This window comes from Eurosta solidaginis, chromosome 3 (assembly GCF_040869045.1).
Source record: "Eurosta solidaginis isolate ZX-2024a chromosome 3, ASM4086904v1, whole genome shotgun sequence".
NCBI classification, from domain to species: Eukaryota; Metazoa; Arthropoda; class Insecta; order Diptera; family Tephritidae; genus Eurosta; species Eurosta solidaginis.
Window position 1 is genome coordinate 264380703 of NC_090321.1, and position 12053 is coordinate 264392755.

At 33.9% G+C, this 12053-nt stretch overlaps 1 protein-coding gene across 1 annotated transcript; it reads left to right on the plus strand.

The window, feature by feature from the left end:
• Positions 1 to 902: 902 nt before the first annotated feature.
• Positions 903 to 6189, plus strand: LOC137247136 (uncharacterized). The gene is made up of 2 exons (XM_067778213.1): positions 903 to 4483; positions 4542 to 6189. Exons 1-2 carry the CDS (start codon positions 3467 to 3469, stop codon positions 4560 to 4562), a joined length of 1038 nt encoding a protein of 345 aa, XP_067634314.1. The 5' UTR covers positions 903 to 3466; the 3' UTR covers positions 4563 to 6189.
• Positions 6190 to 12053: the final 5864 nt, after the last annotated feature.

Sequence of the window (12053 nt, forward strand, 5' to 3'; positions counted from 1 at the left end):
AACCTAACGAAGTACCAACTGGCTCGGTTGTTTTTAACAGCCCTATACCGTAGCGCATTACCCTAAAAAAATTCCCACTGGGGCATTCGAGTATCGAATGAACACGGTAATCTGATGCTAGCCTCTAAAGGCAAGATGTTAATAAGCATTTACAGACGTATGCACGTACATGTTCATAATGATACCGTTAAATCCAGCGAGCGAGTGAAGTTTTTGCACATTTGCTTATGGCCTCTATTTGTTTTTCAAATTGCATTCCGATGTCTAGCAACAACTTGCTTGTGGACCGCTACCTGGCACAGAATAAAGCTGGAGACATTGGAGCTTTATCGGTAACCGTATCGGTAACCTTTTAACAGCTGATTCGACCAACCTTATGAGAATCAATGCAATTGATTATTGGTGCCGCTAAGGTCGTAAACGTATCGTAGCCAACCAACTGGGTTTAGCTGGAGACATTGGTGCTTTATCGGTAACCGTATCGGTAACCTTTTAACAGCTGATTCGACCAACCTTATGAGAATCAATGCAATCGATTATTGGTGCCGCTAAGGTCGTAACCGTATCGTAGCCAACCAATTGGGTTTTGGTTTACCGTCGTAACGATAAACAGCTGATTACGTTAGGAATACGGATACAGCGATACGACATACGGCACCAATGACTCCAGCTTTTTGGTTTACCGTCGTAACGATAAACAGCTGATTACGTTAGGGATACGGATACAGCGATACGAAATACGGCACCAATGACTCCGGCTTAAATCGATGCTGGGCAATTAATGAAGCTTAATTTGAAGCTGACTTGAAAAACAAGAGTTAGTTCCTGATAAGCATTGTGAATGATGACTAAGTGTGTTATCTTATCTGTCAACTGCCTGACAGGCTGTTCAATATGGCTACTTTTCAGCGTTTTGACAGGCTGTTCAATATGGCGGCGCCTATCTTCAGCGGGTGATAGAAAGGGAGACAGAATGAGACAGCGATAGTCAAATACAAATCAGGTGATCCAATCACTTTGGAATTTTGACATTTATGCAGAAGATATCACACTTAGTCATCATTCACAATGCTGATAAGCAAAGAAAGTTAAAAGTCGCTCCGGTTATGAATAACGAGGTAGAAACCCCGAGTGATAAGGTGAAGTGTGCTTATGCTTTTTTTTTTTTTTGCTGTGTGATGCACTGCTTATTATGATGCTTGCTTGTGATTTATCAATTTAACTGATTGACTTTTAAGTAAAAAAAATTAAATGCGCTAACAAAAGGAATGTGCATATAAAAACATGAAAGTAATTACTGCAGTGTATGACGACGATAAATACAATAAAATTATAAACTTGCACATTCACACAAACATAGATAATGTGAAGTGTAGGCAGTTGCCCTTTACCGCGGAATTGACCAGACTATAAAAGAAAAACCTTAATATTTAATTTATCGACCGGCCATAAATATAATTAAAATTTAATTGAACTTTAATAAAAAGTGCAGTGCAACAACAGCTAACTCAACTTCTTTTTGAAATACGAAGCAATAGATGAGAAATTGCAAAATACATATACGTTCATGTGTAGCATATGCACCAAATTATGGAAACATAAATGTCCAATAAAAACTGTGAATAGAGATCGTGCATTTAAAGCAGCCACAAGCGCTGACATCCAACCACCTTTAAACAGCTAATCAAAACGTCAATTTGCGATAAGAATCTCCTTGAGTTTAACATGAAACTTATTGGTATTTCATCAACACGTCTGAGAAGGTAAAGGATAACCAGCTTTTCCATGGATACAGGCAGACTTGCGATATGACCAAAACATCGGACTTTAAGTACCTATAATATCCCCGGAGGGATATCATTTATGTTGATTTGACAGATTATCTTAGAACTGTAGGCGTATTTTTCTTGCTGGTATATACATAAATATGATTAATGCTTCAGTGCAATTCTGTTAAGACGTACATAGCTATTAGTAATTATGTACTAACAATTGAAAGTTTGATTAGTTCCATTGAGCAGAAGTTTATTTGCTATAGCATTCCGTTATGGTGATTTCAATGATTGGTTTTAGGTTTCTTGCACCTAAATTTGTATACATAAAAAGTCAATTAATTGAGTTCCGCAATATTGTATAAATAATAATGTAATAAAGTATTTCAAATTTTATATGTAAATTCGTATGTAAAAATTATATCAAATTCTTGGATATTCGCGAGATATAGTTTCAGACGCATTAAAGCGCTTCCTCATACATCTCTAGTTATCAGTGTGTGTGCAAAACATTTGATGTACATATACATGTATGTATGTGATGTACACAGGTATAATTTGGGTCTACCTGTTTAGCTATCGAACCCCTGGTTCGAATTGATTATGATTCTTCAACTACACGCATGTTTGATTACAGCATAAAGCGGGAGTCATTGGTGCCGTATGTCGTATCGCTGTAGTCGTATCCCTAACGTAATCAGCTGTTTATCGTTACGACGGTAAACCAAAAACCATTTGGTTGGCTACGATACGGTTACGACCATAAAAAAATACGATCATAGCGGCACCAATAATCGATTGCATTGCTTCTCATAAGGTTGGTCGGATCAGCTGTTATAAGGTTACCGATACGGTTACCGACAAAGCACCATTGTCTGTAGCTTAAACCTATCGCTTTTGCAACCTCGTCGTAGCTGGTACCAACGTCGCACAGTGGCGCCTCTGCCGTTAAAGCATGGCAAAAATCAAAAAAATCATAAAAGCGTTCGCTAAATCTAATACGTGTTTTTAAAAGAGAATTTACCAGGGATCAAGAATATACGAGTGTTTCTTCACAGAAAATTATAGTTTACCAGGTAGAGCCGCTCAAAGTTGACCAATTTTCATTTCAACAAACATAAATAACGCGGCCGATTGTCGTTTTCTTGTATAGCAATTAAAGATAATTTAACTTAGGATTGAACCAAAAATTGTTAAAAGTTGGCTGATATACCTATTTTCGAAATACCTATTTTTAGGCCCTTTTTAAAACTTTGATGGAAAAAAATGTTAAAATATGTGCTCTGTCAAATTAACAGTAGTTATTTGTGAAATATTCAGTTACCTAAATTCATAAAGTCTACCTGCGTCCAGCTGCAACTTCACTTTTTACATCAAATAAAGGTAAACAACCTTATGCATAAATACGCACCCGAGCAGGTATATATAATTCAGTACGGCCGTAAGGTCGTTTTTGTTATTGGAACTTGTTAACAACATACATTTTTTTAGTTACGAATTGTATACCTGAAATTCATTTTAATAATTTGAGTAGGTATATAAAGCTATCCATCATACAATTCACATTATCATTCGTTTTTTGGAGATTTAGGAACTAAGTATTCTGTTTACTTAAATAAAGTGAATAGTATAGTATTTTTAAATAAAGTTCACAGATTAATATTTAGTCAGATACACTCGAAGCCAATTCTAATATGTATCTAGAAAATTCGAAACAATTTGCGGTGTTTAAATCTACAAAGGCAAGACAGGACTTCGTTGAGGCTATTATGAGAGAATTAGCGAGTGAAACAAGCATCAAAGGAAAGGAAGGCCTGGAAGAAAAAATTGGTTTACAATACATTATGATAGAAAGAAAATGGAAGGTCGTCTATCGTAACAATTCAAAATTTCTAAGTAAGCATGAAAAGTGGCTAGCTGACAAAACTTTTTTGGACGAAGAAACGCCTAGCACGTCAACCAATCCAACTAGAGCGAGACCAACAAAACCCATAGAAGAGTGTTCTACCTACACAAAGAAAAGCAAGCTGTCTGATACCACAAAAGCTATGGCCACGACTCATCTTTCAGAAGCACTGGCTATTAAATATAAAAAAGACGAAGAAAACGTGAAGTCTCATATAACAGAAGCAGTTGCGTTAGCAAGTCCAGTGCGACTGATGAGTATCAAAAACAGCATTCCCACACCACCAAATGCGCTACCTAGGAAATACACTCCCGAAGAAGCTTTGGCGCTGTTTATAGATATCGGTTTAACGATGAAAAAATATATTATATTGCGTAAGTCATTATTGGAACGTAATGCCGATATTGTACTTGGATACAAAAAAATTACTCAAGCCAAGAAAGAAGCAGTTCCTCTAAATCCCAAAATAACCGAAGTATCAGCTGAAATTGAGCTACAAAACCTAATGGATCATACGTCTACACGACTCCTTCAAAGTTTTACTGAAGAAAAGTTGAAATCACTGCCAAAGGAGCTAGCAATGATAACTAAGTGGGGCTGTGATGGATCATCAGGACAAAGCGCATATAAACAAAGAATAAATGTAGATGATGAAACAATTACAGATAGTAATATGTTCATGGCTTCTATTGTTCCATTACGACTAAAAGAATATTGGAAAAATCCACGTCCGTCCTCAACTATATTGTGCCGCCCGATATTATTTAAATACGAGAAGGAGTCTTCGGAACTCATAAAAGCTACAGTGAGTGATATAAAAAATCAAATTGCCAAATTAAAACCAACAATAATTGAAATTGAAGACGGGAATGTCATTACAATAAAGCATGATTTTCTTGTAACAATGGTCGATGGAAAAGTTTTGAACTTAATAACAAATACGACATCTACAATGAAATGTCCAATTTGTAAGTAGAGCCAAAAGGACTTAGAAAATCGAGATGATTCAATAACTGACGAACTAAATTATGAGTATGGAATATCTCCTTTGCATGCTAGGATAAGATGTATGGAATTTGTTTTGAAGCTGGCTTATACACTACCACAACAAGGAGAAGTTTTCGACGACAATACAACATGTAAGGAGAAACAAAACAGGAGAAAAAAAATTATTCAGGATGCATTCTATAATTCAGGATGCATTCTATAAAGAGATTGGCCTTAGAGTTCACTGTCCTAAGTATGGATACGGAAATACAAATGATGGTAACTCCTCAAGAAGATTTTTGAAAATGATGAAGTGACTGCTCGCATAACAGGAGTAGATAGAGATATTGTGAAAAGATTGGGAGTAATTTTAAATATCTTAAACTGCCATGAAACAGTTAATGGACCCAAATTTGGAGAATATGCATCTAAAACTACAGAGATGCTGTATCAAAAGTATCCTGAGAAGAAACTTACACCAACGGTAAATAAAATTTTAGCACATGGAAAAGATTTAATAGAGTACCAGTGCTTACCATTAGGAGAATTGTCTGAAGAAGCTCAAGAATCTAAGAACAAGGACTACAAAAGATATAGATGTATGAACACCTGCAAAGTATCACGAGTTAGACAAAACGAAGACCTTTTCAACATGTTAGCTATCTCTTCTGATCCAGTCATATCATCTATGAGGTATGTAATAACACAAAAAGATCTTACAGATGCGTATAGCTCAGAAATGGTTGCTTTGTTAGATATATGTTCCAGTGACGATGACCATGTTAAGATAAAATAAGTTTCTCACTTCTTAGTTAATTTTCTATTTCAAAAACAAAGAATTAATTAATTTAGTAATTTATAAATTTATACTTTTCGTTATTGCATTTCTCTAAAGTTTATCAAATTTATTTTAAAGCTTAGGCATTTCGCCTTCAAACGAGTATTAAATTTTTATAGAAATCAATACGTCTATCGAGTTTTGTACAAATTGGTAAAGCGGTTACTAAGATCAAACTTTTTAGCATAATGGGCAGTGCCACTCCCTTTTTCCAAAATTCGTTGGCTGTTTTTTTATCTTTAGCTCAAATAAAATTTAATTGAACCACTTTCAATAACTTTTAGTTATTAATAAAATACATATTTGGCTTGTAAATTAAAAAAAAACGTAAAATTTTACGATGAATTTTGAAGCACCTTGTTATTGTGGTACCAAAAACGTACATTTGAGTTTTATAAGAGTATTGCCATTTAAAAGAAACAATACGTCTATCGATTTTGGTAGTTATTGATTACGTGATTACTTAGATACAACTTTTTATCATAAGTGGGCAGTGCCACGCTATCTTATCAAAATCATTAGTTTATCTAATTTAATGCTTAAATACGTCATTATCAGACAAATCTCATTTTATTTTTTTTATTTTTTACTAAAAACATTTTGTTTTTGCATTTTTTTTTAATTTTCGACTTTAACGAATTTTTGTGAACCACCCTGTATCTGTGACATTCTCAGCTTTCACACAATAAAACTTCAAACAATTAGCTTTCATTTGCATTTTAAATTTTTAAAATATCTTCATTAGTTCAAAAGTTATGATTTTTGCAAAGAAAAACTCAAAAGGCGCCACTGTGCGTCGCATCGATGGTGTAGCCGAGTAAGCATGTAAGTAAATCCGTTCACATTCTATTTTACATATGTATGCACATGTTTTATGTAATATTTTTTTATTGTAAATTCAAGAGGATTTTATTTTAATAGCCTCTTAATCTAAAATTTTCAATCCTTGGGTTTTAACCACGATCTCCAAGATATCACCTTTACATTGATATGCGCATTTGATCGCATGTGTATGTCGATTCAAAAATCGCATGGTTGAAACCATTTGCACACCCAAGTTAGCTAAATGTGTATTGAGGAAAATACTACCAGGATAATTATGGTAATAAGCTTAACATACTTCGTCCACATATTTAGCGACACTCACATCAATCCAATGTACACCTACGTTCTAATTACATTCTAGTAAGCCAACTACAATTATATTGAATTTCTGTTTGTTAATAAGTATACCTTTTGGCCATTGACGAAATGTAGGGATATTGTTGGCTGAGATGAAGTAAGTAATAACAGGGTTAACCGACTAACATAAATGGTTTTTTTGGTTAACAGGTCGGGTGGGTAGAGACATGGGGAGTTCTTCCAGCTTTTCTTCCCCATAAACGACGATTGGTGTAACGTTCCTCGTTCTTCTTTCCTGCCTTGTTCATTTTCCTAGTCACTGGGTTTTTTTTTTTTTTTGCATTGTCAATTTGCTGGCGCAATTCCGCGTGGAATATCCCTTTGTTACTGTAGGCATATATATAAATATTTTTTGTGCGACTGCGTTGCGTGAGGCTGAAGCACCCCCACCCCCAATTTCCCTGAGCTAAGCTGAACATAGCTAGATATGCCACCTCGCTTCAGTCCAATCGTACCTTTGTAAATTTTCCTTATTTGAGCAGCGTCGTGAGGAGAAGTTCGCTACAATACCTATATGACATTACTTTGTTTCATGGCGGAACGATACAAGGTGGCAGCATGGTGACATACCTACAAACATAAATAAAAATTCCATGTACTTTGTTTTTGTAAATTCGATGGACAAATGTCAAAATCATACTGCGCCGGAAGTTGATGTATCAAATTAATTTAAAAACGTTTATAATCAGCTGTCCCATGCTGCCACCTTGTATCGTTCCGCCATGCTTTGTTTCCAAGCTCAAAATACTAACGTAAATTTATCGAAAAATCAAACTACAAAAACAATTTTAAACTAGAGCAAGAGAGATTAATATTGCCCACGAAATAAATAAGTTTGACATGTTATTGTTGACATTTTTCACTTTATTTTTCGCCAAATTTTTTCACAATAAAACCAAGAAAATGCGGCGGATAGATAATTGCACCTTCTTTTGGTTTATTTATATCACAAACACGTTGATTCTCGTTACATATTTGTCAACGAAATTTTAAAATAAAATACATTTTTCATTTGTCAGAAAAAATCAAGAGAAAACGGCGGAATGTCAAAAAAAACTTATCGAAAAATAAACTGGCTCGTTTGTTTTTAATGAACTAAGTTGTGTTTTCTTGTATTTCGGTAGTTTTTGGAATATAGTTTTCACACTTACACCATTACTGAAACCGTATTAGGCGGGAGGACAAAAACTAAAACAAAAAATTTTAGAAAAAATACAAGAAAATACAGTAATGTCATATAGGTATTATTAGGTGGGAGGGCGACAAAAAATTGAAGAATGAAACAAGAAAATAAATTGGGATCATACGGGTATGAGAAATGCTTTTGTTCCCTCTCACTTGACTAAATTATCAACGGAAACCTTTTTTGTTGAATTTTTCGAGATTTCCACAAGTTATTATTTTTAGATCTACTTTATACATACAAGAGTGTCTTCATTTTCGTACTTAACTCCTAATCGTTAATTATATAATTGGATTTCCCATATAATATTTTCCCTTCGATAATCGGTAATTATGATGAAAATTTAGAGATGCGGATATTTGTTTCATAAAAAAAAGTTCCACCTCTAGAATGATATCTCTAATTGGGAGCACAAAATAAGGGAGAAACGTGAAAGTTTGGCAGAAATCATGGTTCAATTATGTACAGGTTGGCTCATCTCATCAGCTGATTTTATTTATGTCATTGCATGGTCGAAGGGATTGTCAAAAGGAGATGGCAAACTCAAAATGAAACCAACACATTGGCAACATTTTACTTACACATACAAAAACTGCTAAGTTTTATGTTTCCATTCCATACCATTCGCACCAACACCAATACACAGATTTTGACAATTTGAACAGACATATTTTGTTGCTTTACAGATGAGCCAACCTGTATATAGTTGAACCATGGCAGAAATTATTCTAGTTCCTAGGGATGGAACATATGGAAACGCGTAGATTATCTATTGAAGATTGTCCAAACGGAAACGCCTTCAAATATAATCAATTCGTAATAGAGAGTTATATGAAGATGTAAAAGAAATTTCATGGTAAATGTGCTAATATTGTTTGCAAACTTCTTCTACACTCGTACAGATCAAAAATATTTTTAACCACGCGCAGTTTTGCTTCCTAACAGACATTACCATTTGTTTTTTTGTTACGTTATGACTAATAAACCATGGCGAATTGCAAAAGTTATTTGCTATTTTCGTAGCCGGCTATACAAATGTTGGCTGTAGCAGACTTGTGAATATTGCATTTTTGATTGAAATAAATTTTGGCACATTGAAATGTCCTAATTTTGAAATCAGCAGATCTTGATAAAAATCTCATTAGGTGACTTCGGGCTAATTAAAATTTCTACAAATTGCAATAAAGTTAGCGAAAGGAGATTATCAGTAAGCTCGTCTTATTGTGGAGTTTCAAACTTTTAATATTGCTCAGATTAGATAAGATTACTAGAATACATGACAGTATTTAGGCTTTTACACAAACCTTTTATCTTTTGACTTAAATTCACGGGTTGCAACTAAAGGCCGTTTTATTAGAGTCATTGCGGTTTAACCAAAATGGCAAGGCAAATCCTAAGATGAATCGTGGGGAAGCATAAAAACAATCAGGCTGGGTTACTAAGTTTTTTTATCGTGTACAAATATATTATTTTTTGGTAATTAATAAAATTTCCCGGCCAACATTAGAATGACTTTTTACTATAAAAATAACAATCCATGCTAATTACTATGGCTTTTTTTGGCAGCTATGACAAGTGGAATTCAACAACGGTATAAACCAGCACAACTATCGTGCATGACAGCAATCAAAGCGAACAAAATGAATAAAAAAACAATTGAAGTCAAATATCAGTCGATTTCAAGGTCACTTGATTTGGCGTGTCCTTTGCTTGGTACATGGCAACGAACTCTCAAACAAAATTATTCAAATGCTTTTGTCGGTTTTCATTCATACAAAGTTTTCATTTTGTTTGTCGTTTGAGACTTTAAGCAGAAATCCTTATAAGCCATTTAGTACTATATGTCACATAATTTTGAATTAGGAGTACCTAGGATTATTAGTTATTTATATATTATACTTATAGGATTTTCAATTATCTTTAATAATATGGCTAAGAATAACACATTGTAATGAAATAAGACAATTAGTTATGTCGAACTATTTCCTTTTTGGCACTATTCATGCACATGCATTTTGAAAGAGTTTAAATACGACTTTTTATTCGGACCTTTGTGTCTATTGACGTTCTGTGAAGTGATAAAATGAAAAAACAAAATTTCATACAGTTGAACAAATTTTTATATGAGTTTTTTTTATTTAATCACTTCACAGAACATTAAGTGGTCCCCTTATCAGCTGTTCTGCAAGAACACTCTGCTTAAATATAACATGATACACTTAATTGGTCTACCAGAGTGGTGCCTGTGACAATGGTGTCGAAGTGTGAAATGTAGTTCTTGGGTTTTTCTGAAAGTCTATTCCCTGATCAGATCTTCTACACTCGTAACAAAGGAATGGCGATTTCATGGTCCAAGATGTACCGATCAGCGATATTTTTAGTGCCATATCGCCAAAGGAAATTTAGCATGGACAATATAAAGACCGTATTCTGTCCATTGCTAGGAGCTCAGAAGCTACAGATTAAAAAATTTAAGCAATACCACGTTTAAACGTGCATCAATCTACATTAAATCCACAATAGTAAAATTAGGCGTTCTGTCCCTAGGAACTAAAAATGGCTAAAAAAAAATGTTCACTTTTTTTTATTTCGAGCTTCCATCAAGAGATAAGGCCCAAGAAATAGTTCTAGGTCTATGAAAAAATCGGCATCTCTAAAACAGAGCCGGCCAAAAGTTGCACATTGTGCAATTTGAGTTCGTATTTTCACACAGACACTAACGATGTGCGATCACGATCGTTTGCTTTCGCTTGCCACTCACTAAAATCAACAGTGAATGCAAAAGGAAAAGTCCATGCTGCTTTTTGGGCACATAATAAAAACAATAAGCTGCAATGTTGAAGTGACTTTTAATACGTTTTAGTTAGTATTATTAAGTTCCTTTGAACATACATATTAATATTGACAATTTAAATATTAATAATTAATAATAATTAATTAATTATTAATAAATATTGACAATTTAATACATGTAACTTTTTATACGTTCTACTTAGTTTCATTAATTTTTATACATTTTTTTTATTGAATAACTTTATGTATTGAAAATATATATTTCTATCTCTACATTTACTTTGTTTTATAGTTCTTTCTTAATGAAAAAGTGTTTTTTTAAGTAAATTTTGCATTGAAGAAACACCATACCTTCTTTTATAAAAAAGTTTTATCTGGCTAGCTCGACCTCCACGTTCTTAGTTATATGAATATAAATAAATATTGTTAGGATTAGCTTGAAATCAATAAAAAGAGTCCTTTTTAATTTCGAACTAATTCTAAAACAGAGCCGGCCACGCAAATACTAAAACAATTGCATAAGTGTGTGTAAAAATTGAGTGACAACTCCCCACAGTGTGCTAAAAGAAAATGTGGACTGTGAAGAAACAAGGTACCTTGTTGTTTTTTGGAAAAAAATAAATATAGCGTTATGCCCTTGAAAATGCCAAGGAAATTTGGCGAAACGTCGGGCTGAAGGTGGAATAATCGTGTTTTATTTGCACCATGGAAATTAATAGATCAGAGTAGCTTATAAAAAACTAATAATTGTTGTACACAGAAAAGAATTAACTAAAAAGGCGTTTTGCGCTGATACAATTTTCAACAGTTTCGCAGACGTTTGAGGGTAATTATTCGGTTTTTTGTAAATATCTATTAATTAAATAAGTAAAAGAACAATTTATTTCCGACTTCTAATTATTGAATTACATTACAGAATACCTGCATTCATCTCTGCTGGCATTTCCTTTGTGTCTTCTATTCGCCTTTACATTTGCCAATTCCTCTTCAAAGAAAGTGTGAAATAAAACACGGAATACAACATGAATTAGCACCAAAAATTGTAAGAACTGTTTGGCACGGGCGCTGTTGTACTACTTCCCTCTTAGTCTGTCATGATCGACTTGAGTTCAATGTTTTTCTAACGCAAAAGGGACTTACACTTTGCAGGTCCATGTACAATGGCTTAAAATTCTAGGTCACTTCTTTCTTATGGAAAACTATACTAAACTCCCTTTATTTATGCTGACTTTGTGAACACAAACCTAAATTTGATTTAACCTGATTATCATTGAACGTCCTGCATACTTATATATTATCGAGGTTAGATATATCCCTATACGGTTTCGGGTCTATTAAATTAAACGGCTTTAACGGTTAGGGCCAACTAATATTTAAAGTTTGCATAATTTT